General features: G+C 39.9%; 1 protein-coding gene across 3 annotated transcripts in view; it reads right to left on the bottom strand.

Moving 5' to 3' along the window:
* The window catches only part of TANK (TRAF family member associated NFKB activator), a 36,435-nt gene that overhangs the window by 10,065 nt on the left and 403 nt on the right, over positions 1-25,967 (bottom strand). For 2 of the 3 annotated variants that reach the window (XM_005309427.5, XM_024114741.3), the window contains exons 2-6: positions 15,926-16,072; positions 12,483-12,591; positions 11,152-11,282; positions 2,706-2,885; positions 1,517-1,593 (exon numbers count right to left, since the gene is read on the bottom strand). In XM_005309427.5, coding sequence (XP_005309484.1) covers positions 1,517-1,593; positions 2,706-2,885; positions 11,152-11,282; positions 12,483-12,591; positions 15,926-16,024 — 596 coding nt within the window. In that variant the 5' untranslated portion in view covers positions 16,025-16,072. The remainder of the gene's footprint in view (positions 1-1,516; positions 1,594-2,705; positions 2,886-11,151; positions 11,283-12,482; positions 12,592-15,925; positions 16,073-25,967) is intronic. The other variant, XM_005309428.5, reaches the window with a different exon arrangement.

Below are 25,967 nucleotides of genomic sequence, written 5' to 3'. Positions count from 1 at the left end.
TTCCCTACAGACCTTTCACAGGTTCCTAAATGGCTGTCAAATACTTAGTAAATCACACTAAGAATGGGAAACATAGCTCTTCATACAAGTGCAGATTTTGGCTTCTTGAAAAACATGTACACTACATTATTCTGCTTACTTATGCATCACAAATACTTTAATTGAGACACATTAGACCACACAGACTAATAAAGCATAAGTTCTTAGATCTTGCAAAAACGACTTTTAGTTAAAGGTGAACTGATGATTTGGGGTGGGGTAGGGGAGAGAGACACAGGGCTCATGCCTTATTTTGCTCCTTTATGCCACAGGGTTGTGTTGTTGCTTTTATAAAAATGTTTTTTTTCCCCTGTGTTTTTATTCACCCTGTAACAGTTTGGTCTATTAAGTGCTGCCTTCCTCCTTTTGCTGAAGGTGTCCTTTGGAGGACCCAGAGATGTGGATTAGGAACTCACTCAGAAGAATGAGGACAGCTGGTGAGAGTGGTTTTAGTATTTGTTCCAACTGTTTCTCAGGTGTTTCAGTTTGTTAGTAGTTAAAAACACCAAAACCCCACTCAAAAGCTTTAAATATTTTGCATTGATATTTTATTCAATTAGATTTCACTTGCTTCTCTCTAATGCCATGTCATAATCCTGCAAGTTCTCCAGTCACGCATAGCCTTGCAAGAAGAACTGGGCATACAAGAGCTGAATTTTAATGTAAAAAACATGCGGAGGGTAGGGAAGAGGGGGAATAATTTTTAAAAAGGCACTTCAAATAAGCTTTAGGAAAAAATAAAGTAGCAAAAAAAAAAAAAAAAAGCACAATCCCATTTTTTTTCACCCCATGTGACACCTTTAAGAATATCCCTCTAAATGATCATTCAGCAAAGATTAGTAAAAACCTGGCTTAAGTCTGCACTTTTCACAGGAGAATACTACTAAGGCTCTGGTCAAGCCCCTTCACCATAAAACATGCAGAAGGGCAATACTCGCTCATTAAATACAGCGAGGTTCAGTGTCATACACCTCTGTGATGCCCTTCTCTTGATTATACAGGGATCACAAGGCCTCCTCTGCATGGTGGGCAGAGGTGCCATAGCTAAACCTGGCCCTGAACACTCCGATTTGGAACCATAAAATTGAAGGATTAGTCCCTTGTGCAATCTGTTGAGCCCTCTCCTGGCAACACTGCCCTCCTGTACTGCCACTAGTTATTCCAGCATGACTGCACATTCCCCCAAAAGGAGTTAGTGCTGGTTATTGTATGAGCTTTAACATCCATAGCTATTTCCCATGGAGCTTAAACTCCTGCTGCATCAAGTGGCTGTTTTTTCTTCCTTCTGATAGATCCCTGAATACCCACAGAACACCAGCTATATGTCCACATGCCACACTGGCTCTGCTCCCCTCCCTACGCCGGCTTCTGGGCCCTTTTCTGTATTATGAAAAGGGAGGGAAGCAGCTGGCCTTATTACTTTTTAGTAAATGTGAACATTAAAAATTGTTTACAAAAATGCTGCAAAATTATTTACCTTTCATGCACAGTTAAAATACCAGGGATCCCTGGAGATAAATCCTGTCTAGCTGGAGCAATCTTCGTATGTTTAATCTTAAAGTAAAACATGGGATTAGGGAGCTTGTTTTGCTGTACTAATTTCAATTCTTACATTTACATGGATTTAACACAAAGGTAGATTAACAAATATCTCAACATTCTTCAACATCAGCAGAACCAACTAATCTTGCTTGTACTCCAAGAAGCCATTTAGAAAACAAATGTACAAGAAATCTCATTCTTCATTCTTTGATTTAAAATCCCTTCTAGTACAAATTTGGTAATTCCACTATTTTTCCCTTATACAAAGGTTTTCATTTGAGACTCTCACAGGACTTTAATATGTGGGTAAATGTTATCCTCCTCCTTATAGGTAGGGAAGCTAATGCACATAAGTTGTATTGTATTATAATTCAGTTTTAATCATGTATTAGATCATAGGCTCATTTCTAAGGAACTGACGTATTTTAGTTCCAAAAATCAATTGTCCCTAAAATTTTCAACAAGCAGATTAAAAGCTGATAAGCATTCTATCATGCTTTTAAACAAGTTGTTACCTTTGACTACCACCTTGTGGATTAGACTCGTATTACATGGACTGTAAATTGTTCACTAAATATAGGCTACCCAGTAGTTTTCAACCTTTTTTCAGTTGCGGACTCCTAAAATATTGCAAATGGAGGTGCAGACGCCTTTGGAAATCTTAGACATAGTCTGCCGTCCAGTAGGGATCCGTGGATCACAGGTTGAAAACCACTGCTCTACCCTGGATGTTTTTCCTGGTAAGTGAAATACCCAATCTGACCAAAAGAGTGGGATAAAAATGGAAGATTGAAGCTAGGGATAATATTCAATCTGAGTCTGAATTGTAAAGACCAGCTACAATACAGCTATGTCATTTTTCTCCATCAATATTATATTTAATTTTATAACAACTTAAAATAAAAATAAGATGAATAGTTAAATTGCACAAAATAAGATTCAAGTATTATGGCTTAACTGAAGGAACATTACAGTTAGTGTTACTGTACATATTTTAACAATTTTCTTAGCAACTTACATACAGTTGTAATCTAAAATCTGTTAAGCAGAATAATTTGTATAAACAAAATCTAAAATAAGCATAATTATTTGCAAAGGTGTGGTGTCTCATTTTATTTACTTACCTCCATTTCATACATTGGCATATGTATGCAATCCTGTGCTTCACTTTTTTCTTTTAATCTGTTTTTTAGAAACCTTATTTCTTCTTCTTTAACGGCAATAATAGATACAAGTTTATTTTCCTTTAGAATGTTTTCTTCCTCAGTTTCCTTCAATTTAATGCTCTCTGTTTCCAACTGGTCCTAAAAATAGCACAATTGGTTAATATTTCCAGAACAGGAAGATTATTATGATGCAACAGCCTGGGATAGACTAAATTAAGTCTTGGCAACCTAAATGAAATGAGTCTTATCTACTCAGTAACATCAGTTTGCATTGACATAATTAAAGACCATTTAGTACTATCTACAGATATGTCTGATCATGGACAATTACTCAAAACAAGTGTGTGCTGTTTTGAGTTTATAAAAGCGAACCCAGCAGATGTTCACCTTAGTGTTTTAAAAAAGTGGAAGACATTGTCTTACTTCATTTATATACACTGTGTGCAGTAACATTTAATTAGTTTCATAGCATGCTAAAATCAAGTTACAGCAATTTTAAAGAAGGTGACAAAGTCTTCAGAGTTAATTTCTGGAGCAGTTAGAAATGTAGCTCTTTATCACTTAGGTGATTTAGATTTCCAAAGACCCAAGGTGCATGCAATGCTGAAAAGATAAGGAATCAGACATTTTAAGTGTAAGCCCTACCCCAAATATTCAACCAGACTTTTGTAGAAATTATATAAGGAGAAAATCTAGCAGGTCACCAAAGGAAAACTTAGTTTTTTTTTTTTTTTTTTTTTTTTTATGTATAAGAGGGCAATCCTTGGATTATTTTTGAGTAAAAGAATATATGGCTAGAGGCATAGACAAGCAGTTACAACAGCTAACAAGTAGTCTTTCCTTGAAAGCTGTGGAAATGTCTATAGCCAAAGTTTCTATACTAATAGAAGCATAGGATTTCTAGAAAGTTTGCAGAGGACAGTAGAAGCAGTAGTGACAATTATCCAGTTACATATATAAACACATTTAAGAAGGGGGAAATAAGAGAGGGAATTTTGGCAGTTATTTTTGGAGGGATTCAGGAAGCACTGTGGCAGTCAAATAAGAAAAGGCAAATTATGGAAGAGAACTATTTGAATATGGATGACTGAATTGTATTTTTAAAATGCCACAATGCGAATAGGAGACATTCACTTGATTCAAATTAGTTTTATTATATTTGTCCAGAAGCAACCAAATACACCAGAAATATTCTGCTCTTATAATTTTGAAATTGGGTACAAAAGTCTCTCTCTGAAACATTTCTAATTGCTTTGCAAGTCATCCAAATAACAGAGTAATTCAGGTGTTTCATTCCCAAGACATTTTCCCACTAAAATTAAATGTTTGTTTATAAGTGTATTGATCTAACTGATCAAAATGGTTAAATAGAAACACTGTGACTTTGACCTAGGGCTGCAAAAGTCGCATGCAATGTCAAGATAAATAATGTGCCAAAATGCAAGTCACACCATCTGGAAAAATAATTAGTTTAAAAACAAGGTCAGTGGAAAGACAGATAAAGAATGCTCAAGGGATGAGCCACATTAAGTCAGGTACCCGGCTCCAACAGGATAAAACTTAAGTAACCGAATAGAGAATTAGGCCCAAGGTATATCCTGTTCAACACCCCCCTCCCAAATGTTTGTATTTGCATGTACAGGCTTCATAAATGTACTAGAAGTACAATGTGTACATGGGATGGGGGCAGATGGAGAAGGATCCAGCCCCAGGTGTGGTGATACAAGGAGGGGAGTGTATTCAGATAACCCATTAGCAGAGCCCCAAAGAGGCTGCTGTAAGAGTCAAAATATAGATGCATTCTGGGATGAAGTTTAGAGAAGACGTTTCTATATTTAAATTTCACAATTTAAGCCAGTTAACCAAGAGTCAGTGCTCCAGGTCAGCTCACCCTGCCCCCCAAATTACCTAGTCCATAGTAGGCCTTCCCTTTTCTCAAGGAGTAACAGTCAGCTTCCTCCACTCACTGAGTGGTCAAAACAGTCTTTAAAATGGGTTCTCTTCACCACAGGGAAACCCCATATCTCACTGGCTGGCTGAAGTCCTAGCAAACCCAGTTCCCCTGATGCTCTCAATTGGCAGGACAACCCATTTCTAAAGCCATCCCCCTACACCTAGATATGCTATTACCTTCCTGATTACTTCCTACAGCTGGAGGACCCTACTTTCAGGTTTGATGCTTCTGGCAGGTACTGTGGGACAGATTTCAGTACCTGTTTGCAGGACAGGCCATTAACCCTTTTCTGTCCTTGTCCAGGTTAGGATCTATACACCCCATTACGTGGAGTAGAAAGAAGTCTAGAGTCCAAGGAATGGGATGAAGAGAAAAGATGCAGCAAGAGAAGGATTAGTCTTGATGGGACACAAAGACTAGGCAGGAAGAGATGGTTGTATTCAGTTCTGAAATGGATTGGAAGTCTGTGAAGATTTTAGGCTAAAGGTCATGTGTTCCCAACTTCCAGAGGGGTCTGAGATTTTTCAAAATATGACATGTAAATTTGACTGAGGGACTTAGGGAAAGCAAAGGAAATCACAAAAGTGAGATGAGAAGAGGCATAAAAAGTTTCTGTAGTCAAGGTAATATTTTATGTGGATCAGGTTAGGAGGGGATAAACATTTACTGAGTTGGGAAGCAAGTAAGAACTTTGCTGAAGTTTAATACACAGGTTCATGACCATTTGGGTGAATGCAAGATGGAGGTGGTGGTGTTTTTGGATTAAGGTATTCTTACCAGTTTTGAATGTGCTGAAGTTGAAGGAAGTTATGGTGGAGCCAGGAGTTGGATAAGGTTGAAGTACTTAAAGAGTGAGGAAAGGGCTGTAAGAGTAAAGGTTATAAAGCATAAGGAGGTCTGAAAAACATTACACAGTAACGTTAAGAATAAAAATGTAACAATTGCAAAGCAGGGTTAAGCATGAAATGTATCAAGTACATACATTAGAAACAGGCAAATGTGCAACAACACTTAGCTCATGGCTCCTTCAGTCCCTGCACACAGCTCTTGCAGAGTCTAAATAGGATTGTGCTCTTTTTTCTTTGGCCAAAAGTCAGACAAAGCAAGAGGAGCACAGATTACAGGAGAGCCTCCTGAAACACAAGGCAAACACCAGAAGCAGTGTGGGAGTCGCTATGCCCTTCCTCTGGTAGGGGAATAAAGGCAATGGGGCACAACGAAGGCAGAGAGAAGAGAAATTCAGTGGGAGAGTCACTACATACCAGCACAACAGCCTGTCTGTGTACTAAAACGAGCATCATGTTGTTGTGAAGAAGCTATTTCATCACATACTGATGAAAGTCAGCATCACTTTGCGCTGTCATGACATCATTATATTGCCTTTCCCATATCTTACAGACACTAACAGTGACAATTCAACCTCTAAGAACCAGAGTCACCAAGACTGATTGGGTCTGAGTGGCTTCAACATCAATATGATAACTCTCCTAGATTAGTTTATGAACTCATGATATATTTTATATATCTTGTATCTCATGATCCCATGACAGCTATGAGACTGTCTAGTGGTATCTAGCTCAATTAACATATCTGGCCATGTTCTGAATCTTATGTATTGGAATTGGCAGCAGGGATAGAAATTACACCTGTGTCATGGAGCTCTCCATTATGACATATCTTTCCTGTCAGGGTGTGACAACCTATTTTAATGGTCTGTCCTAGGAAGCTAATGGAACAGGTAAAATTTCAGATGGCTCTACGGAAGAATGCTGTTCAGCTGACAAACTTCCACCAATGGCCTTATGGAACACTAACCATCTTTTGTGTGACTACTGATAAGTTTACCAATAAGTGTCCCATTCAGCTTCAGAGGTCACCTGGCTAATTCTGCTTTTATTCACTCCAGTGGTGCACAAAGAAAGCTTAAAACTGTTTCAGACAGGCAGGTGCAGGAGGGTCCACAGCTGGTATAAATCCAGCGTATCAGCTTTCCATTACCTGCTCCCTCATCTCAGAGGTAGGTGGTATGGAGGAGGCATACTGGGGTGGGAGGGGCTGGAACACACAGCACTCCAGAGGACTGCCCCAGCTAGCATTTCTTAGAGTAGCCTGTCTGACTGCTTTAAGTTATATGGGGGGGCATTTCAGCCCCAGGATCAGGGGCACAGGAAGGTGATTTATAGCACAATCCTCACCACTCTGCTTATGCTCTGAACAGCTCAGAACCTAGACCACTAAGTAACTTATTGCAGCATAAATCGTTTTTGAGATCTGATGCCCTGGCTGTGCCGGAGATGTAGAAGCATTTCTTTCCCTCTGCTATAGCATCTAAAGTCCTGGAATATTTCTGGGGAGGAGTGTGAACAGCATGGTAAATATGGGTGTTTTGTCTTGGGTGTGGAGTCAAGTATTCATGCTTCACAGATAAATTTACACTGATTCACATGGCACTGTTTGCCTTTGTGGGGAGAGCTGTGTTTAGGGGAGAGAAATGCAAGGTCTTCTTTGCTTGGGTTTCATGTAGTTTTGCCTGCAAAGGTCATGGCTATGGTGGGGACATTTGGGCTGTGACATGAAAACTGGACCCACGTCCTTCCTAGTTGGGAAGTATTCAAGACCATTCCTGGAACAGAATGGGATGTTGACCCCTTGGTCTCCTAAAGGGAAGCATTGACAAATAACTCTCTCTTAGTCCCTTTGGTCATTCTTTACTGTCTCTGGGTCCTCACAATTATGCCAGTTATCAACCTCTCTAATCTCCTTTTCTGAGGGAAGATTGTTGAGAAGGCTGTGGTGAGACAGTTCTGGATATAAAGGAGTCCACAGATTTCCATGATTTCATTCTGGTTTGAGCCTGGGTATGGTACAGAGACTGCACTAGTCTCTTTGATCAATTCCCTGTTGGGACGTATGAAGATCATATCCGTGATAGTTCTTTTAGACCTAGCAACTAAAAAATACAAGTACTTAATGGTAGAAGGCTGACTATGAGGTATAGCTCAGACACCTGCAGAGAAGACAAAGTTTCTCTTGAGAGGCTATGGTTTTTCCTCTGCAAGAGGATCCAGAGGGATATGTTGAGCAATGCTCATATGTCCCAAGGGCACTCATGTATGGCTGTATAGGAATTATTCTGTCACCCCTCTTGATCAATGTGTAAGAATACCAATCTGGGAAATGTGTTTGGGTTACAATGTCAACAGTATGCAGATGAAATAGAGCAGTGGTTCTCAACCAAGGGTACATGTACCCGTAGGGGTACACAGAGGTCTTCCAGGGGGTACATTAACTCATTCAGATATTGGACTAGTCTTACAACAGGCTACAGAAAAAGCACTAGCTAAGTCAGTACAAATTAAAATTTCATACGGATAATGACTTGTTTATACTACTCTAAATGCTATATACTGAAATGTAAGTACAATATTTATATGCCAATTGATTTATTTTATAATGATATAAAATATATATAATTATAAGACAGATCTGGCTTCAAGACTAAGCTTGATAAGTTTATGGAGGGGATGGTATGATGGGATAGCCTAATTTTGGAAATTAATTGATATTCGACTATTAGCGGTAAATATGCCCAATGGCCTGTGATGGGATGTTAGATGGGGTGGGATCTGAGTTACTACAGAGAATTCTTTCCTGGGTGTCTGGCTGGTGAGTCTTGCCCACGGTTTAGCTGATCACCATATTTGGGGTCGGGAAGGAATTTTCCTCCAGGGCAGATTGGCAGAGGCCCTATGGGGTTTTCGCCTTCCTCTGCAACGTGGGGCAAGGGTCACTTGCTGGAGTAGTCTCTGCACCTTGAAGTTTTTAAGCCATGATTTGAGGACTTCAATAGCTCAGACATAGGTTAGGGGTTTGTTACAGGAATGGGTGGGTGAGATTCTGTGGCCTGAGTTGTGCAGGAGGTCAGACTAGACAATCATAATGGTCCCTTCTGACCTTGAAGTCTATGAGTCTATATGGTAAAAGTGAGAAAGTAAGCAATTTTTCAATAACTGTGTGCTGTGACACTTTTGTATTTGTATGTCTGATTGTATAAGCAAATACACCTCATTTAAAAGCTAACTTGGAGCTACGTGAGACAAATCAGACTTCTGAAAGGGATACAGGCAATTATACAATTGGGGAATGTTCTAAACCAGAGGTTCTCAAACTTCATTGCACCGCGACCCTCTTCTGACAACAAAAATTATGACAGGACCGCAGGAGGGGGACCAAAGCCTGAGCCTGCCTAAGCCCCGTCACCCTGGGGAAAAGGGGGTGGCAAAGCCAAGCCCTCCCCCCCCCCAGGCCGGGGGGCCAAAGCCCTTGAGCTCAGCCCCAGGCATGGGGCCTGTAACCTGAGCCCTACCGCCCAGGGCTGAAGCTTTTGGGTTTGGGCTTTGGCCCTGGGCCCAAGCAAGTCTAAGTCAGCCCTGGTGACCCCATTAAAAACAGGATTGTGACCCACTTTGGGGTGCTGACCCACAATTTCAGAACCACTGTAAATCTAAACACTAACCAGAGACAAAATGAGGGGACACAAACTATTTTAATTTAAATCCCACCACCATGGATTTACACGTACTGAATTTATACAGCTAGTGAATGAGACAGTTTTGCTAGGGATGTAGCAGAAAGGAGTTCATGTGGTGGAGGACAATGGCTGTGGATATAGTTTACCTGGTTTAGGAAAAAAAATTTGATAGAGCATTTCCCTTCCCCGCCCCCCGCACAATAGTAAGCGAACTACCACATTTGGGTTGATAAAGAACCGACTCTTCTACTGAAGACAGCGTTTACAAGAGAAAGCTATTTAGATTGGACAGGGTGGCAAATGAAATACTAGGAGGATCAAGATATGTTCAATATATACCAAAGATCCATATTAAGTAAGTGATTAAATTTACAACTGATACATCTCTTACTCATGCACATCATTTTGTAAATCAGAGAGATACCTGAATAGTCTAGAAGCAGGTACCGATAGGTAGTTTGTGCCTCGAAAAGACAGTCTTGTGGTTAAGACACTGGACTAGAACTCAGAAGATCAAAGTTCATTTCCCAGCTCTGTCATAGACTTCCCATGACAATGTAAGCACATCATAATCTCTGTGTCTCAGGTCCTTATCTGTAAGATTGGGATAATTCAGCTTCCTTTCTCACACTCCTTTTCTGTCTTATTTAGATAGATTGTAAGCTCCTCAAGGTAGGGGCTGTCTCTTAATATTTGTTTGTACAATACAGATTACAATGAGACCCCCAATCATGGCTGGACCTCTAGGCTCTACTGGAATACACATAATAATAATAATAATAATGAAATTCAATACAGAGAAATGGAAAGACCTGCAAAGATGTTTTGACAAGGAATTAACTCTTCAACAAAATTCTACTCTCATTTTCTAATTAAACGCAAAAAACTACCATGGAAATTATATTGTGGGGTTACAAGTGCTAACCCAGAAGCGGAGACTATATGAGGATGAGATTCTTGTATCATCCTTTCATTCTAAAATGGCCTTAGTAACAATAAACTGAAAATGCTTATTTAAAAAAAAAAAGTTTCAAATTAGATTCCTACAAGATAATTAGCAACTGTCACTAATCCGATAAAATGATTTTCAAATTAACACCTCTGATTAAAATGTGCTTAGTTCACCGAAATGCAGGATCACTTTGTCCATGGCTCAGATTTAGCAAACAAATCCCCAAATTAACTTTTTTAGTCTGAGCTTTTGGTTTCACAAGGTTTATTAAGACAATACTGTGGGGTCATGCTCAGACTGACAATTCAGCCTTATGGGATGTGCAAGCCCCAGAAGACTCAGCAGGCCGAGCAATTCAGAGAAAGGATCAGCTTGGTGCACAAGGTCTGCTCTGGGTGTGGGAGCCTCATGTAAATCACTTCTTCCCTCCTGACCACTGCTGCTCTATTCTCATCCCTGCCAACCTCAGTAGGTCTATGATGAAAACACTGGTGTGACTTCAGCCAGCTGCGGATGGGGGAAAGGAATATATCCAGCCAGTTTAGGAAGTCACTTCTCACCCCAATCACTTGCCGCCGCGCAGACTTGCCAAGTCCCCATCCCCACCCCGACAACTGTATTGTGACAGATTCTCATTACAGAAAAGGGGAGCTCCTTCTTGACTGTCACATATGTGAGCAGACAGGGTCTCCCCCCCCTTCTTTTTCTGAGTCAATATTATTCCCATGATCCACGCTGCCAAACAGCAACAGAGCTGGGAAGAGTCAGAGCCTTATCCTCAACTGGTGGAAATCAGCACAGCTCAACCAACTTTGGTGCAGCTATGCTAATTGACATCAGCTGAGGATCAAGCCCATAAGACCCTGGAAAGGGAGCAGTTCAGGGCATCTCTGAAAGTTCATTTCTCCATTTAGAACCTAAAAGCATAAATATAATAATCATGTTAAAGACAATCAGGCTACTGTACCTTTAAAAGTTTCTCTCTTTGCATTGCTAGTTTCAGTTTTTCATGGAGCTGATCAAAAGTTAGATTAGGGGAGGTGTCATTTCTCCAGGTTTCACTATCTTCGGGCACCAGAACATGGCCATGTGCACTACCTGTAAAATAAAAACAGCTCTCTGAGCATCACTGCATGTCCCCCCCCGCCACGTTAAGATTAAAAAAAAAAAAATGCATCGTATGAATTTGGTATTTTCACTGGGCCAAGTATCACTGTAAATACATATTAAGTTTATTTTAGTTTCCTTTATTGGACCTAGTATTAATCCAACAGAGGCCCAATTCTGCCCTCTAATACTCAGACAGATGGGCAAATCCAGCAATAAACACATTGTTGAAAATAAAGTCATCAGCTTTGCTGGCATTTGTGAAAAGGAAAAGCATTAGACTAGTATGAATAAATAAATATTCACAAGAGTGCTTTTACTGAAAGAGTTTTAATGGCCATTTTGAAAAGTTCATTTCTATCCTGTGTAGAATTGATTCAGTTAATTAAGAATGTTCACTGACAATTTGAACAGAAAGAGAAACTCCTGTTTCTAAAGCTTAAGTAACCCAATAAGTTAACAAAAAAGAGTGCCATGTAACTTAGCTGACCACTCACACAACATAGTAAGTCACACCTATTTACTCAGTTCTCGACCAGACTATAGGCTAAAACTTGTTCACACTAATTAGTCAAACAATTGTGATCAATATTCATAAAAATAAGTCATATCATGGAGTCTGGTGGCACCTTAAAGACTAACAGATTTATTTGGGCATAAGCTTTCGTGAGTAAAAACCTCACTTCTTCGGATGCATCCGAAGAAGTGAGGTTTTTACTCACGAAAGCTTATGCCCAAATAAATCTGTTAGTCTTTAAGGTGCCACCAGACTCCTTGTTGTTTTTGTAGATACAGACTAACACGGCTACCCCCTGATACTTGAAGTCATATCATGTTCGCAGATAATTTGTTACTACAATTAACAACTCTACTCAACTGAAGTCCATTGACTTCAATGTGAGCAAGCTGTATATTTTTTTTAAAAATCCTCACTGTTTCTTCTCGAAGAAGATACAAAAAGGTTTCCAAGATTTTTCATTTTATAAACAAAATTTGAAAAATACAAAAGTATGTTAAATCTTTCTGTTCACAAATAGTCTTATTACCATTAAATATAGCATTACCTCAGAGTCCTTTTGGGGATACACATTGTAGAATCTGAAGCAATAAAGAAGTCAAAACTAAACTATTCTGCAGTATAATACATGATAAAAGGAAAGACATATAAAGCACACAAATTAGAATACATACCTCTGTTAGCATTCACAGGAGCCAACTGTGATTTAAGTTTTGTAATCATACTTTTTTGAAACTCTATCTGTTCCTGCTGTTCACATATTTGCTGCGTATAGCTTTCTGTCTGAAAATACAATAATTTAATTAGCATTAGTCTTATTTTGTTTTGATTAAGGGCTTCAGTTTTAGCAGATACAGTTTATCAGCTCTCTTTTTAGGATGCCTGCGGCTACAATTTGTGCACAGAAACTTGACAGTTGTCACCTGTGACAGGTCTAATTTTAAGTCTGTACTGATTGGAAAAAGGTAAACTACTAGATAAAACAAGATTGCTGTAAGTCTTGGTTAACAGTGATGGTAGTAAATGTCAGGATAACGTTTATACGAGAGGCAATTTTCAGTCGTAACCACAAATTAAATTATTTGTGTTTTAAAGTTAGGATTTGGGTATTTATTTATTTTTTCACAGAGTCGGTTAGTTACCCCAGTTATAGCTATATAAGGTCACTATCAATTTAACTTTTCAGGAAATAAATCTAAATGTCTAAGTAAAGATATTAATTAGTTTTTTCAAATTTAATTTGAAACAATATTATAGTTCCACTCCCCATACCTGTTTGTTGTTTAACTAAAAAATAGGAATAAATATACATGTCTATATTTAATACCATCACAAGGCTACCTTTACCTTCCAAGACTCCTGGAAGAGGATGGGGGGAGAGCCCAACTAGCAAAGAAAAGAATAGCTGATCAGTGTTACTCTTCATCTAACTTTGCCTGATCTCCTCCCCTAGGTTGACCTGCCCTGTTAGAACCTAGAAGAGCACTGAGCTACTCTAGGGTAGATGAATATTAGTCAGCCAGTTAACTGAACAACAATCAGGGACCATTCAGGTAGCTGAATAACAGGATTAAAAAAATATATATATACACATGATTCCACTAGCCCATTCCTGATGGTACAACACTAATAGTGCTGAAGTTATGGGAGAAAACTTGTGAAATTCTAACAAGAAAGTTTTAGGAGGATTATTTGAATTTTTTCTGAAATTACTGCACAGAAAGAGTGGGGGCAAGATTAGTGTGTTTAAATGAGTTACTTCACTGTTATTGTATCTGTATTGTAAGCCTCACTAAAGTTAAAAAGACTTTTTATTGAAAAGATGCACTTGTCCGTACAACATGCAAGAATAAACCTACAATCTGACTAAAGGTTACTCTGAAAGGCTGAGTAATTGTTGCACTATGAGAGCATTTAAAAAAAAAAAAAGTGATCATAGAGCAGTACACTCCAGCAGCTATAAAAGACCTCAGAAAGCAGAAAAATCACTGAAAACCAAATTGAAAATGTACAACAGCAATGTCTTGTCAACACTTCTGTACAGAGCACAGACATGACAGCTAAAACAGACAGAAGAGAAGATGCTTTTGACAGCCAGTGTGCACAAATTATTCTTTGAGTCAGATGGCAGCAACAAGTTACCAACTAGAAGATCTGCATGACAACCAACTATCCATCTGTATCAAACACCATCTGGCCAAGATGACTCTGGCTTCTGTGTGTTTGACATGGCTCCCAACTCTAGAGACTGGCAAAACAAGTGGCCTACCAGTAACTTTAGTAAACTGTTAACAACAGAATGCTGGACAAGCCAACAAAGTGCTAAGGCCATGGAGCGAACAGAGGAAAAGGAAGGAAACATTAGAGCAAGCAACATATGTAGGTCATCCAAAAAAAAAAATCTCATGTTTGGTAAAAACCTGCAGTTTCTAAAGGTTGACTTCCCTTAGGAAATACTTTTACCTTTAATGGTTCTTTTCTGCAGTCAGAGAATCTGATTGCTGAAGGTTGATTAGGGCAAAGACAAGCTATTATGAACACTTTATGGAAGATCTGTGTATTGCTTGTCTCTAAACAAAACAAACAAAAAAAATGCACAACAAAATCCCATAGAAATTTGTTTCCGTCACTGTAGAATACACACATTCTCACCCATTTGTTCCTTATGTTCTAATTTTCCACTGAGCTTTAGAAAGGCTGTTCCATAAGCATGTATTTATTTTCTTGTTTTGAGTGCAGCATATGTATCCAAAGAGGACAAAATTAAGTTTATAATTTGGCAATTAATTTCAAAGAACACAGAGTTAGAGTTTAGGAACTTCTCAGTGGTGTTGAGAGAGTGAGAGCCCCAAGCCAGAATAGCAAATAGCTTGCGGGTAAGGCACTCAGCTAGGATATGGGTGACCCAGGGTCAAGCGTCTGGCCTTTGACTCAGGCAGAGAGTGCATTTGAACTGAGGTCTCCCACATCCAAATAAGTGCCCTGAGCACCAGGCTATTCTGCAGTGGGTCTTTTTTGGGGGAGGCAGGGTTACTGGATTTCAGAATAAAGTGTGCTCTCTGGCAGACATTTCCTTACCCCCAACTCCATTACTTCCTCTCTCTGAACTGTAAGATAGTTTAGGGCCCATGTTCCTCCAGACAGACCCCACCATAGCCACATCCACTGAACTGTGTGTGAACTGATGAAGAATGAGAGATTCCATTGAAGAGCAGGATTTGAAATGCTCTAGAGACCACTGTGTGCTAGGCAGTATCACAAAACCACAAACTGCTGTTTTTGCAGAGTATTGGACTGTATGTGCGACTAGTAGCTTCAGACAACTCATGGAAATGTTGTTGTGTCCAACATGGTCGCAATCTATCCTTGTAAATGCTTGTTCGCATCAGTCCAAAAACCCAAAGGGCTCCAAATTGTTAAGAATCTTCCTTGAACCGCCCTCTTCACTGCTCATTGTTGGATAAAAGGATATAAGTATACCGTTTGACTCCTGTATTTTAAGAAGTGTTAATATTGAAACAGCTTGTAATTTAGGTAAGTTAATTAAAAATACTTATGACAGAAACTGTATCTTTCGATGTGCTTGTACAGCATCTAGCACAGTGCCTAAAGACCCCAATATAACTAATTATTAATAACTTATAAGGCACATTTTTGGGTCAGGTAAGTAACAATATAAATAACTGTCTGAAAGAGCTTCAGATTTCCCTATCAATTTGCTGTAAAATAAGAAAAAGATAATTAGATTTAATATTTTCCATGAAAGATGGATACTTTATAGACAGCAAAGATACATTTACATTTTTAAAGAGCTCCCTGATTATCCTCCATAGACAACACCTTTCCCCCACCTAAAACCACTTCAAAATTACAAATGAATAAAAGATTAAAGACTGCCAGATGATACACATGCATATTGGGTGTTCCCCCCCGCCCCCACGCACACACCATAATATGCTATTCTTTGATTGAGTAGTTTGCTTTTTAATTGCAATTTCTATCTTTAACAAGATGCACTGAAACTTCAGTTGCTGAAGTAAAGCAAAACTGAAGTCTCCACATTTACTATGATTCTCAACAGAAGGGATAGCTTTAAAAAACAAAAACCAACACATACTTTTTGCTGCAGTTCTTTCACAGCATGGTCTCTATCCATGCATGCCTGTCGAAAGGCTTCATAAGCTTTATTAAGCTGCTCTCCAATATTTTTATCCATACTTCCCAGCACTGTCTCATCACTGAAAAGATGGACAAATTAACAGACCTGAAAAGTGATCAGAAAGAAAAGGATAGTTAATTACCAAAGGTAAATTTGAGAGACAAGGTGGGTGAGGGTAATATCTTTTATTGGATCAACTTCTGTTGGTAAAAGAGACAAGCTGTCGAGCTACACAGAGCTGTTTTTCAGACCTAGAAAAGGTACTGTCACAGCTAAAGACAAGGTGGAACAGATTGTTTAACATAGGTAGTTAGCACATATTCCAAAAAGGGACCATGCAAGGTGGAGTGTCCCGTTAACACCTCTGCAGTGATACAACCTCTGCAGTGATTACACTAATTACAGATTAGTGTAATAAACCATAAATCCAGTGTCTCTGTTCAGTCCACAATTTTTAGTGCCTAGCAGAGTTATGAATTTAAACTCCCAGGCTCGTCTTTTGAAAGTGTTGTGCAGGTTTGAGGATGAGGACTGATAGATCACTTTATATCTGACTTCTTTGTGAAAAGTGTTCACCCACAGGTGATGGGGTGTTTGTCACACAGAAAAACGATAAAAGACACAATCACTACGCTCTCAAATGAACTCACACAGAAAAGTGAAAAAAAAGACATCACTTGTGGGTGAACACTTTTCACAAAGCCATCACTCTGTATCTGACCTATCAGTCCTCATCCCCAAACGAAACCTGCACAACATGTTCAAAAGACAAGCCTGGGAACTTAAATTCCTAACTCTGCTAGGTACTAACAAAGACACTGGATTTATGGTTTATTAGACTAATCTGTAACCAACTAACCCCCCCTTCCCCCATTTTGTCCCACACTGCACAGGTGTTAACAGCACATATTCAAGGTGGAGAGTGGTCCAACTACGGATGCTAATCAATCTGTTCCACCTTGTATTATTAAACTGTGACACTCATAGTACCTTTCCCAGACCTGAAGAAAAGCTCTGTGTAGCTTGAAAGCTTGTCTCTCTCATGCACAGAAGTTGGTGCAATAAAAGTTATTACCCCACTCACCTTATCCCTCTAATATCCTGGGACCAACACTGCATACAAAGGTAAATTTGTAGTTTTATCATGTCACGTAACAACGTGCATCAATATCAGACACTTAAAACAATCAAGTACATGGGACAAATTATCAAAATCACCCAGTGTTATGTACTATGGTCCTGCCCATGCAAACACTTAGGACCTGAAATGTGGGCCTGAATCAAGGCTTAATGAAGTCAGTTTGGCTTTGGTTCAAGCTATATATGCACATGCATAGTTCCACTGTGTTATGCATGTTTAAGTGTTTGCAAGACTGAGTCTGATTGTTGTATATCATCAGCTTTCTGATCTGAACACACAAGTGTTGAGCTTAATGATTATTCGACTGTCCGAAACACCAGAAAGTTTTCTATTATGGAACAGAAAATAAATAAATAAATAAACATCACCAAGTAAACAATGGACACATCCCTTTCCTGTCATATCTAAGAATGCCAATATAAGAAACACTACAATGAATTTCAGAACACCTTTTATCAACAGGTTAACAATACCAAGCAGTGAAAACTAGCAAAAACCTAGGACCTGCTGTATTAATTTAGATGGAATAAGTGGGTCAGAGGTGTTAACATTCAATGGTGTTAAACGAGGGCCGGGGTTGGGTGTACAGAGATCTGTCTGCTTAATACCATGACAAAAATATTGACTTTTTAAAACCATTTATTAAAGATACAGAAAAGTAAAAACAGTTAAAGCATTTGAAGTGTAAAATATTAAGTAAGGCTTTTATTTTAACAACATTCTTGTTCCCTTTAGCTGGAGAGAGCGTTAGAAGAAAAGAGTCCCTTGTTTGACAGTCTTTTAGAAGGTATTAAATATTGTACTAATTGTCTTTTTGGGTAAAAGGGAAGTTAGTTGGCATAAGCTGGAGCTGTTGCTGCTGCTGCTAAAATCCAATCCAGTTTCATTCCAGGTGATGTTTGGGATTCAGCTGGAGCTGGTCATGACATCCCTCAGGATTACGATAAAGAAGATCTGGGGTCCCAGGTAATGGGGGGTGGGGAGAAGGGAAGGGAGCAGCAGCTGACACAATGGGGAAACTTGTTCTAGTAGCCTCCACTTGTTCCTTGCCCCATTTTATTTAAGGGCTTAAAAAGGGTGTGATGGGTGGAATAGCCCATCTCCTCATTATATGTCAACCATTTAGGTCTAATATGACACAGCAGTTTTGACTTATTAAATTTCCAGACTTGTATTTCCTTGCTTACTAAATCTGACTTAACAGTCTGACTTTAGTATTAAGCTTTGTTGTTTGCACTAATCTAGTTTTTACTGTTGGTCTTCTTGCACCTGTTTTTAATCAACATTCTTTATTGAAAATAACCATCTACTTTCCATGGTAAATTCCTAAGCAGGCAAAAGATAGACCAATTGTCACAACAGACCTTTTTCCATATGTTGGGATGTGTAACAGGAAGGGCTGGAGGGCCAAGGGTTAGACAACTCTGATTACTTTAAAGAGGCACACCTGAGAGGAATCAAGTGATCTCCCCTACAAACAGTAGCTGGAGGCTGCAGTTTGTTCAGGGATGAGAGACTGCTAGGAGTGAGCAGGTGTAAACAGCAGATTGGGACTAAGACTCCAGGTAGGGCTTCATAGTGGCCTACCAAGCCAGGAAAGGCCTGGGAGGAGTAACAGAAACATATGTTTGGTAGAGTTTGAGTTTTATTTTGAGTTAATCTTCTAACCCAGACCCCCAGGAGGAGTATTTTGACCATAAAAGAAGTGTATGTAATGGACCCTGAAGAGGGGACAACAGAGGCAGGATACTACAGAGTGACCTCTGGCCGTAAGGGGGTACTCTGGAGGCACCCAATTCTGTTACAGGATTTATGTTTATGTATTGTATGTAATGAATATCTCCAATTCCAATTCTTAGAGCCGGAAATCAGTGACCCCTCCTCCCGCAAACACAACAGTCCCCAGGACACAACTATGACAGACTTCTATTTCAAACAGAATGAACAAAATGCCATAAATCTTTTGCTTGGACATCATCAAAGGAAAACATGTTCCTGAAGCTTATGGCGGAATCTGGATGTAGTCCTAGAGAGGGTGAGCCAGGAAAAGGGGAACAGGGATGTGCATCTTCCCACTGCTGGACAGTTGGTGGGAATCCACCAAAAACTGCAACTTGAAGTGGTGTTAGTGTTTTTTTGGGGTTCCTTTTGTGGTATGCCCTCCATGCAGTGGAACCTCAGTAAGGGGGTGGTGGTTTTGGAGGCAGTGGTGGAATCTTTGCCGTGAGACTCCATTTGAGCAGCACAGTAGGCCTCTACACGGATGCTCCTGGCTAGGGGAGATCCTCAAAACCATAGGATCTGATTGTTAGGCCAGTTGTGTCTGTCACTAAATTCATGTTTAATGAGGTGGCTGGAACGACAGCTATTGCTATGGGAATTATGACATGAAAATTAAAACTTAGCTTCAAATGAATTAGAAATCAGAAGATGCACCTGAGTCACTGTTTCTCTCTAAAGACAGTTTATAATCAGAATAGCCACATTCAGCACGACCACGATTTAACAGTGTTTCTGCCACTACAGCACTTTTCTAACATTCTTTTTAGGTGTTAAAGAGTGAGCTTAGGCAAACTTTAAATGAAACTTCAGTTCAGTAACGCAGAAGCGAAAATATTATTATAGATCACAATCCCTGCTACATCAAAGCAATTATGCTCCTGGTAAGCTTCAAAGCAAGAAGATTCATGGGGAGATAAGGCAGAATACACAAGGTAATTTTTCATACTAGAAATGTTTCAAACACAATTTATGCTTTTATATAAGGCTTTTATTAGGGAAAAATAATCAAGTTCCTGATCTTCCTAATAGAAGAATAGAAAACACTCTGCCTTTACAGATGTGAAACTAGTAAGATAAGAGGAAGGTGTCAGTATGGGAATTTTTAGTGACGTATGACTTCAGGTCCATATTTAAAGCTATGCTACCAGGGAAAGAAAACAGTATATTTAAATAAATGGAATGTGATACTAGTTTAAAACTGTACGAGTTAGCAGGCTGAAAAGGAGACATGCTTTGGCCATCTATATTCTTGTGTTATATATATTCTTGTGTATATAAAGACCTGAACAGGGAGGCAGAAAACGGAGGCTGCAACATGCATGCGACTGTGATTATTCGTTGGTAAGCTACTAGCAACAAAGTGGACAGTTTAATTAGTGCTGTAGTCCTTTATGGGGGAATGCTAGTAGACTTATCAGGAAAGGAATTAAGTACAAGGAGATGTACTTAACGGGACCAAATTTTCCAAAAGGGCTCAGCGCACACAAGTGGGTCAGATTTTCAAAGAAAAGCTCAGCTCCCAGTTAGACAACTAAGTAAAGTGGCCAAACTTTCAAAAGCAATCAGCCAGTCTCCTTGTTCTTAATAAGACGTGCTGGGTTTTGAATGCTTTAAGTCTGGCACAATGTGGGTGCTGAGCCCTTCTGAAAATTCTGGCCATATAAGCGAAGGCCTCAGTTGGTGTAAACTGGCATAGCTCCCTTAACTTAAGAAGAACCACAGTGATTTACACCAGCCAAAGAACTTGGCTCAGCATTTTTAAGACAGTTATATTTGTGAGAGTCACTCTAACAACGTATGTAAATAACATTTCATTATAAATATGCTAACAGGTACAAAACTGTGTGTGTGTGTGTGTTTGTATCAGAGAAAGGAAATACACATTACATAGCATTTATGATAGCTCTCTCTTCACATTACAATATGACCTATGGTTGTGGTTGCTTCAGCTACCATAAGGTCAAGGTAGGTCAGTACTTACATAGAAGATAGGAAACACCCAGGTGCTCCAGGAAATGGTGTTGGTGATTCAGAAGGTGACACTACTGCTTCTGAGTCAGTAAATTAACCATTCCCCCAGTATGGTAGTCGGATGTTACACAATTTTTGTATTGATACAATTACTTAATTCAGGGGTGTGATCTTTTGCTGAAATAGTTCTCAGTGCAATCCCTCCTGTCGACGTAGGTATGCAAGTATAAAGGTGCCTTATACTAGTATAGCTCTTTCCCCTTCCCATATGGGGAATAAAATACTTTTACACTGATATAGTTGTGTTCACACCAGGGGTGGGTGGGTGTCTAACTGGTACAGTTAAGCACAGTGTGTGTGTGTGTGTGTGTGTGTGTGTGTGTATAGACAAGCCCTCAAACTGCTTCAAGGGTATCTTTCAGCTAAATTGTAAACCAGAAGCCTTAACTGTTGGGTATGTGTCTTGTATCTGTTCTACGTTGTTTTATTTGAACTGTTCTTTTAAATGGAGAGAAGATCTCTTCTCTGCTGTAGAGGCTGTAGTTATTTTGTGATCAAATGCAGCATACCAAAGAGGAGAGACTCACTGGGTGCTCCCCTGCTGGGACCTCACTCTTATTTTCTAGATATAAAATATAGTTTATTGTGTCTGTAAAGGTATTCGAAGAAACAACACTCTGATCATTAAATCTCAAAGATATTTTTCACAAAAATGAAGGGTGACCGCACCAGTGACTGTGCCACATTGCGGTGTGTGTAATTACATTCTGCCTACCTAAACTTCCCACTGTACATGCAGTTGAATAATGTAACTCTTCACTCACTGTTGTGGAGTACTTCCGAGTGCTGTTGAACTGGATGAATTTCAGCCCACAAGTGACTGCACTTTTGTAGCAGGTGAAGCTATTTCTATATACTAGGTTCTGAAGTACTTGGGGATATTTAGGAATAAAAGGCACCACGTGGATGTAAGATTATTACAATATAAGTAGCTAGGTGTGATTGTGGGCTATGAGCGCATAATTTTCCTCCACCAATGCAATGTAAGGGCAATGCATACTGCCTCAAGGCATCTTGTATAATGTACACTATTTCTTCCTCTTCCCAAAGATTAGCAGTCTTCCTCTAAATGGAATATTCCTCACTGTAGTCTATAGATAGGCAGGAAATTAGCTGCCTAACTTATAGGAAGTAAAAAAGGAAAAGCATTGTTAAAAATCAGAATTACTTAAAGCGTGCTCTTATGTTCCTGAAATGCTGGCACAGGACAATGAAACTGATTTTATACCTTTTTGTAACTTCCCTCAAGTCACCCGACAGGTTATTAGGCAAACTGGTGTGAGTTATGTCTTATACAAACAAAAATGAAGTTTGCAAGATTTCTTCTGTTCACAATTCTAAGTACAGGAAGATATGGTTTTTAGCTTTAGATGACCCACATTCTGTACAAAAATGAAGACCCTTTAGCTTGTTTCCAAAATACCTTTCGGCTAGTCTCTTGCACTTGGACAGTGTAGTTCCTCTGATTCTCTATGAGGCAGTCACACAATGACTAGAGATGTTAAGTACTGAGACCTACCACTCAAGACAAAGTACTGAAGGTAGGGGGCCAGATCAGCCACTGATGTAAATCAATCTAACACCATTGAAGTCAAGAGAGCTACAGTGATTTACACCAGCTGAAATCAGGCTCCTTATGTACTGTTTAATATTTAACTAATCACTCAGGTCAGAGGACTAGACAGCATTTAATGAACCCTAGAAAAAACCTCATCACCTCAGAAATCCAGGCCTTTTGAGGCATCACTTTACCAACACAGATACCTGCTGCTGGGGGAGGACTGAGAAATCTCCCTTGAAGGCTCATTCTGGTCTCAAAGCAAGAAGGGAAAGGCTACCAAGTAGAGCTAGGCAGGACACAGTTTATGTCCCATCCATATTTTTGAGAGAAGATTTCTCATCCTGAATCCGGACAAAAAGTCATACTCAAATTTTCCTTTAAAAAAATTTTTTTAAGTCTAATTGACTTAGATTTCTAAATAAAAAGCTGTTTTGAACTGGAAAACTGGAAACTTTCATTCTGAAAATGTCAAAACAAAACATTGACAACATTTACACATTTCAAAAAGCTTGAGTCAGGAGACTGGTCAGTTTCAACAAATTGGCATTTTTTCAACAACAACAAAAATTGTAAAAAAAAATCCCAGACCAACTTTACTATCAACCCTTCCCCCAGATAGTGTTAACGGGAGGTGTCAGAGGAGATGACACAAGGAGAACAAGTCATGAACAGGGCCCTCAAAGATTTAGAACAAGCATGCACAGTTCTGGATACTTGTCTGACCCTCCAAACTTTGAGTTTGTGCCCCCTCCCTAATTACAATATAATCACAGCACAGAGGGAGCAATACAAAATGCTACATACACCATATACATCTACTGTTATATTGCATTTGCCAAACAGTATCATCAAACAGTGTTAAGTAGCACTTTTACATCCCCGTACAAAAGCTGTGATTATGTAATTAAATATTTATTGAAATGCGTACTCAGAAGAGGGGGGGGGGGAGTTACGGTCTACGTGACATCCATACGGCCCAATCTTTGCAAGTAAACTGCTGCACCTACATGGAGTCTCCGTTGGGCCTTAGTAAGTCTTTCTTGTTTAAATACACAGCCATGTTTATGTAGGTCTGATGACACTGCTCTGCTACAGGATGGTACAATATCATGCAAAATGTATTACAATAAGAAATGGCTACATGTATCAGGACTAGTTTTAACAAAACACTGGATGGTGCTCAGATACCATGGTGACAGGCACAAAACCAGACATTATACACAAGAGAGGAAACAAAAGATACAAGAGCCTATGGCCATCTGCACACATGAGACGCCGACTGATTTCAGTTGTTGAAAGCAGCATGTTCCTTAATGCTGTGCTATGCTGTTCCATTAATAGTACCACTACACAGACAACCATTCGGCATATTGTAAAGAAGTAGAACAACTTAGTTTGTCACTACAGGTCTGTCTCATCTTATGCTGGGGTTACGTTCCGCAGTCAGCACGTAAAGCGAAAACCGTGTATAGTCAAAATGACCCTTGAAAATCCCTTAAATCACCCATAAGCTTGTTCTGGAAGATAGCCCCTTTCCTCTAGGATTTTCTTTAATTGTTCAGGGTAGGCTTTTGCTGCCTCCTCATTGGCAGATGCAGCTTCACCAGTAGTCTGCATGTTTTTGAGGTTGAATTGGTTCCTAAAACTGTTAAGCCAACCTTGGCTGGCTTTGAATTCCTTCTTATCAGAAGGCTGTCCCTCTTCGGTGGGAGGTTTGAACAGCGCATAGATGCTAAGAGCCTTTTCTCGCAACATGTTGCCATTGATAGGCACACATTTATGGTTCATGTCTTCTAGCCATAAGTATAATGCCTTTTCAGTCTTCATGAAAGTCTTATCGCGCACTTGGCTTGTCACCTTAGCAGTTACTGGAGTACTTGATGCCACGGCTTGACGAATTTCTGTCTCTTGAATCTTGATGGCATAGATGCTAGATTCGTTGAGGCCGTATTTATGCGCCACGTTGGCAATGGACATACAGTCTCTCAATAAGTCCAACACAGCCAGTTTTTCCTCCAGCATTGGAACACATCGCTGTTTCTTCGGTTGACCACCAGATGAAGTAGGTGCCTTGCGTTTAGGGGCCATGTTATACAGTACGAAAAATATGTATTGTCTCTTTAAACAGTACAGGCACAGTAGAATCTCACTCAGCACGGCGAGATGCGCACAATATGAGAGGCACAGGGGGACTGAGTACTGTAGTGGGAACAGCAGATTCGCTCTCCCATCTCACACTCACTCCGGGGCAGACACACTATTTCAACTTTTTTTTTTTTTTTGCCAACCCTCCAGGGTTATTATAGGGGAGAACTTTATCACAGGCCTAAAGACATGCTGTTGCTGTCAAGTCCCCCCCAAAAATATTTTAGAGGAACAGCAGATTCACATCTCACGTTGGTGGAATCACCGTGTTCCCCCCCTCCCCAACCCCGCAAAGCTGAAATCGCGCATGTTAAATGCGCGTAAGATGCGACAGACCTGTTTTTTTTTAATTATATATATAAAAACTTAATACTCCACCATACTGATAATGAAGATGTACACCATGAGTGTCCTTGTCAGCAACTCCTCGAAAGCCTTCTTACGTGTTTAAAAACAATTGTATCAAATTGAGTGTGTGTGTATATATATACACCCCCCCTTAATGCTAAAAGGTTCACATGAGAATATTGGTGCCGTTCCAGCACTAAGCACTTCTCTACATTTCGTCTGCTTTTCTATGCAGTTTTCTTCCATGGGAATATTTTTTAAAAATTACTTTGCCACAGCCAGACCATCACTGAGAACTGGTGAAGCAGCTGAAGTCATTATTCATAAAAAGTTGAGGGGTTGTCACTATAGTTGCACTCTTTTCTCCAAAAGTACCCAACAATGCCTGATTTTACACCACTGCCAGTGAGAGCAGAATCATACCCAAAGCCTCTAGTGCCATGACTCTCCCTTGTTGTGAAACAAGGGTGAGGACCTCTGTTCTCAGGCTTTATAAACACAGATTGTTACTGTCGATTCACTTTATGGTAGGTTCTTTTAAGAGCTGAAAAATCTCCCATTCATTCATCCTGTCCCAGCCACCTGTGCTCAGCCCCTGCAGAATAAAACCTTCTTTGGAAGCCACCGGAGAGGGGGATCATTTTCTCGCATGACTGACCCACCCTGGCTCACAGAGCAGTGAACAAAAACCCTCTATGCCCTGGGACCGCTGCAGCTGCCTCTAAACGCAGCCCCCGCCTGTCAGCCCCCACAGAACAACTCCCTCTCCTGTCCCAAACAAGCCAAGCAGCCCGCACTTAGTTCTCCCTGCCCCTTGCAAACTCAAAACAGGGCCCTGGCGTGACTCACTAGCACCCCAAGTCCCCATCCCCCCTTTTCCTCCTCCCCAGGCAGGCGCTTCACTTCCGTCTTTCTGGCAGGATCTGCACGGTGACTGCGGAGCTCATCCTGTGCCGCCTGCGAGTCCCCTGCCCTGGTTACGTGTGTACGAG

This window comes from Chrysemys picta, chromosome 11 (assembly GCF_011386835.1).
Source record: "Chrysemys picta bellii isolate R12L10 chromosome 11, ASM1138683v2, whole genome shotgun sequence".
NCBI classification, from domain to species: Eukaryota; Metazoa; Chordata; order Testudines; family Emydidae; genus Chrysemys; species Chrysemys picta.
Note: the sequence above shows the minus strand (reverse complement) of the source record. Positions and strands in the feature narration are given on the sequence as shown.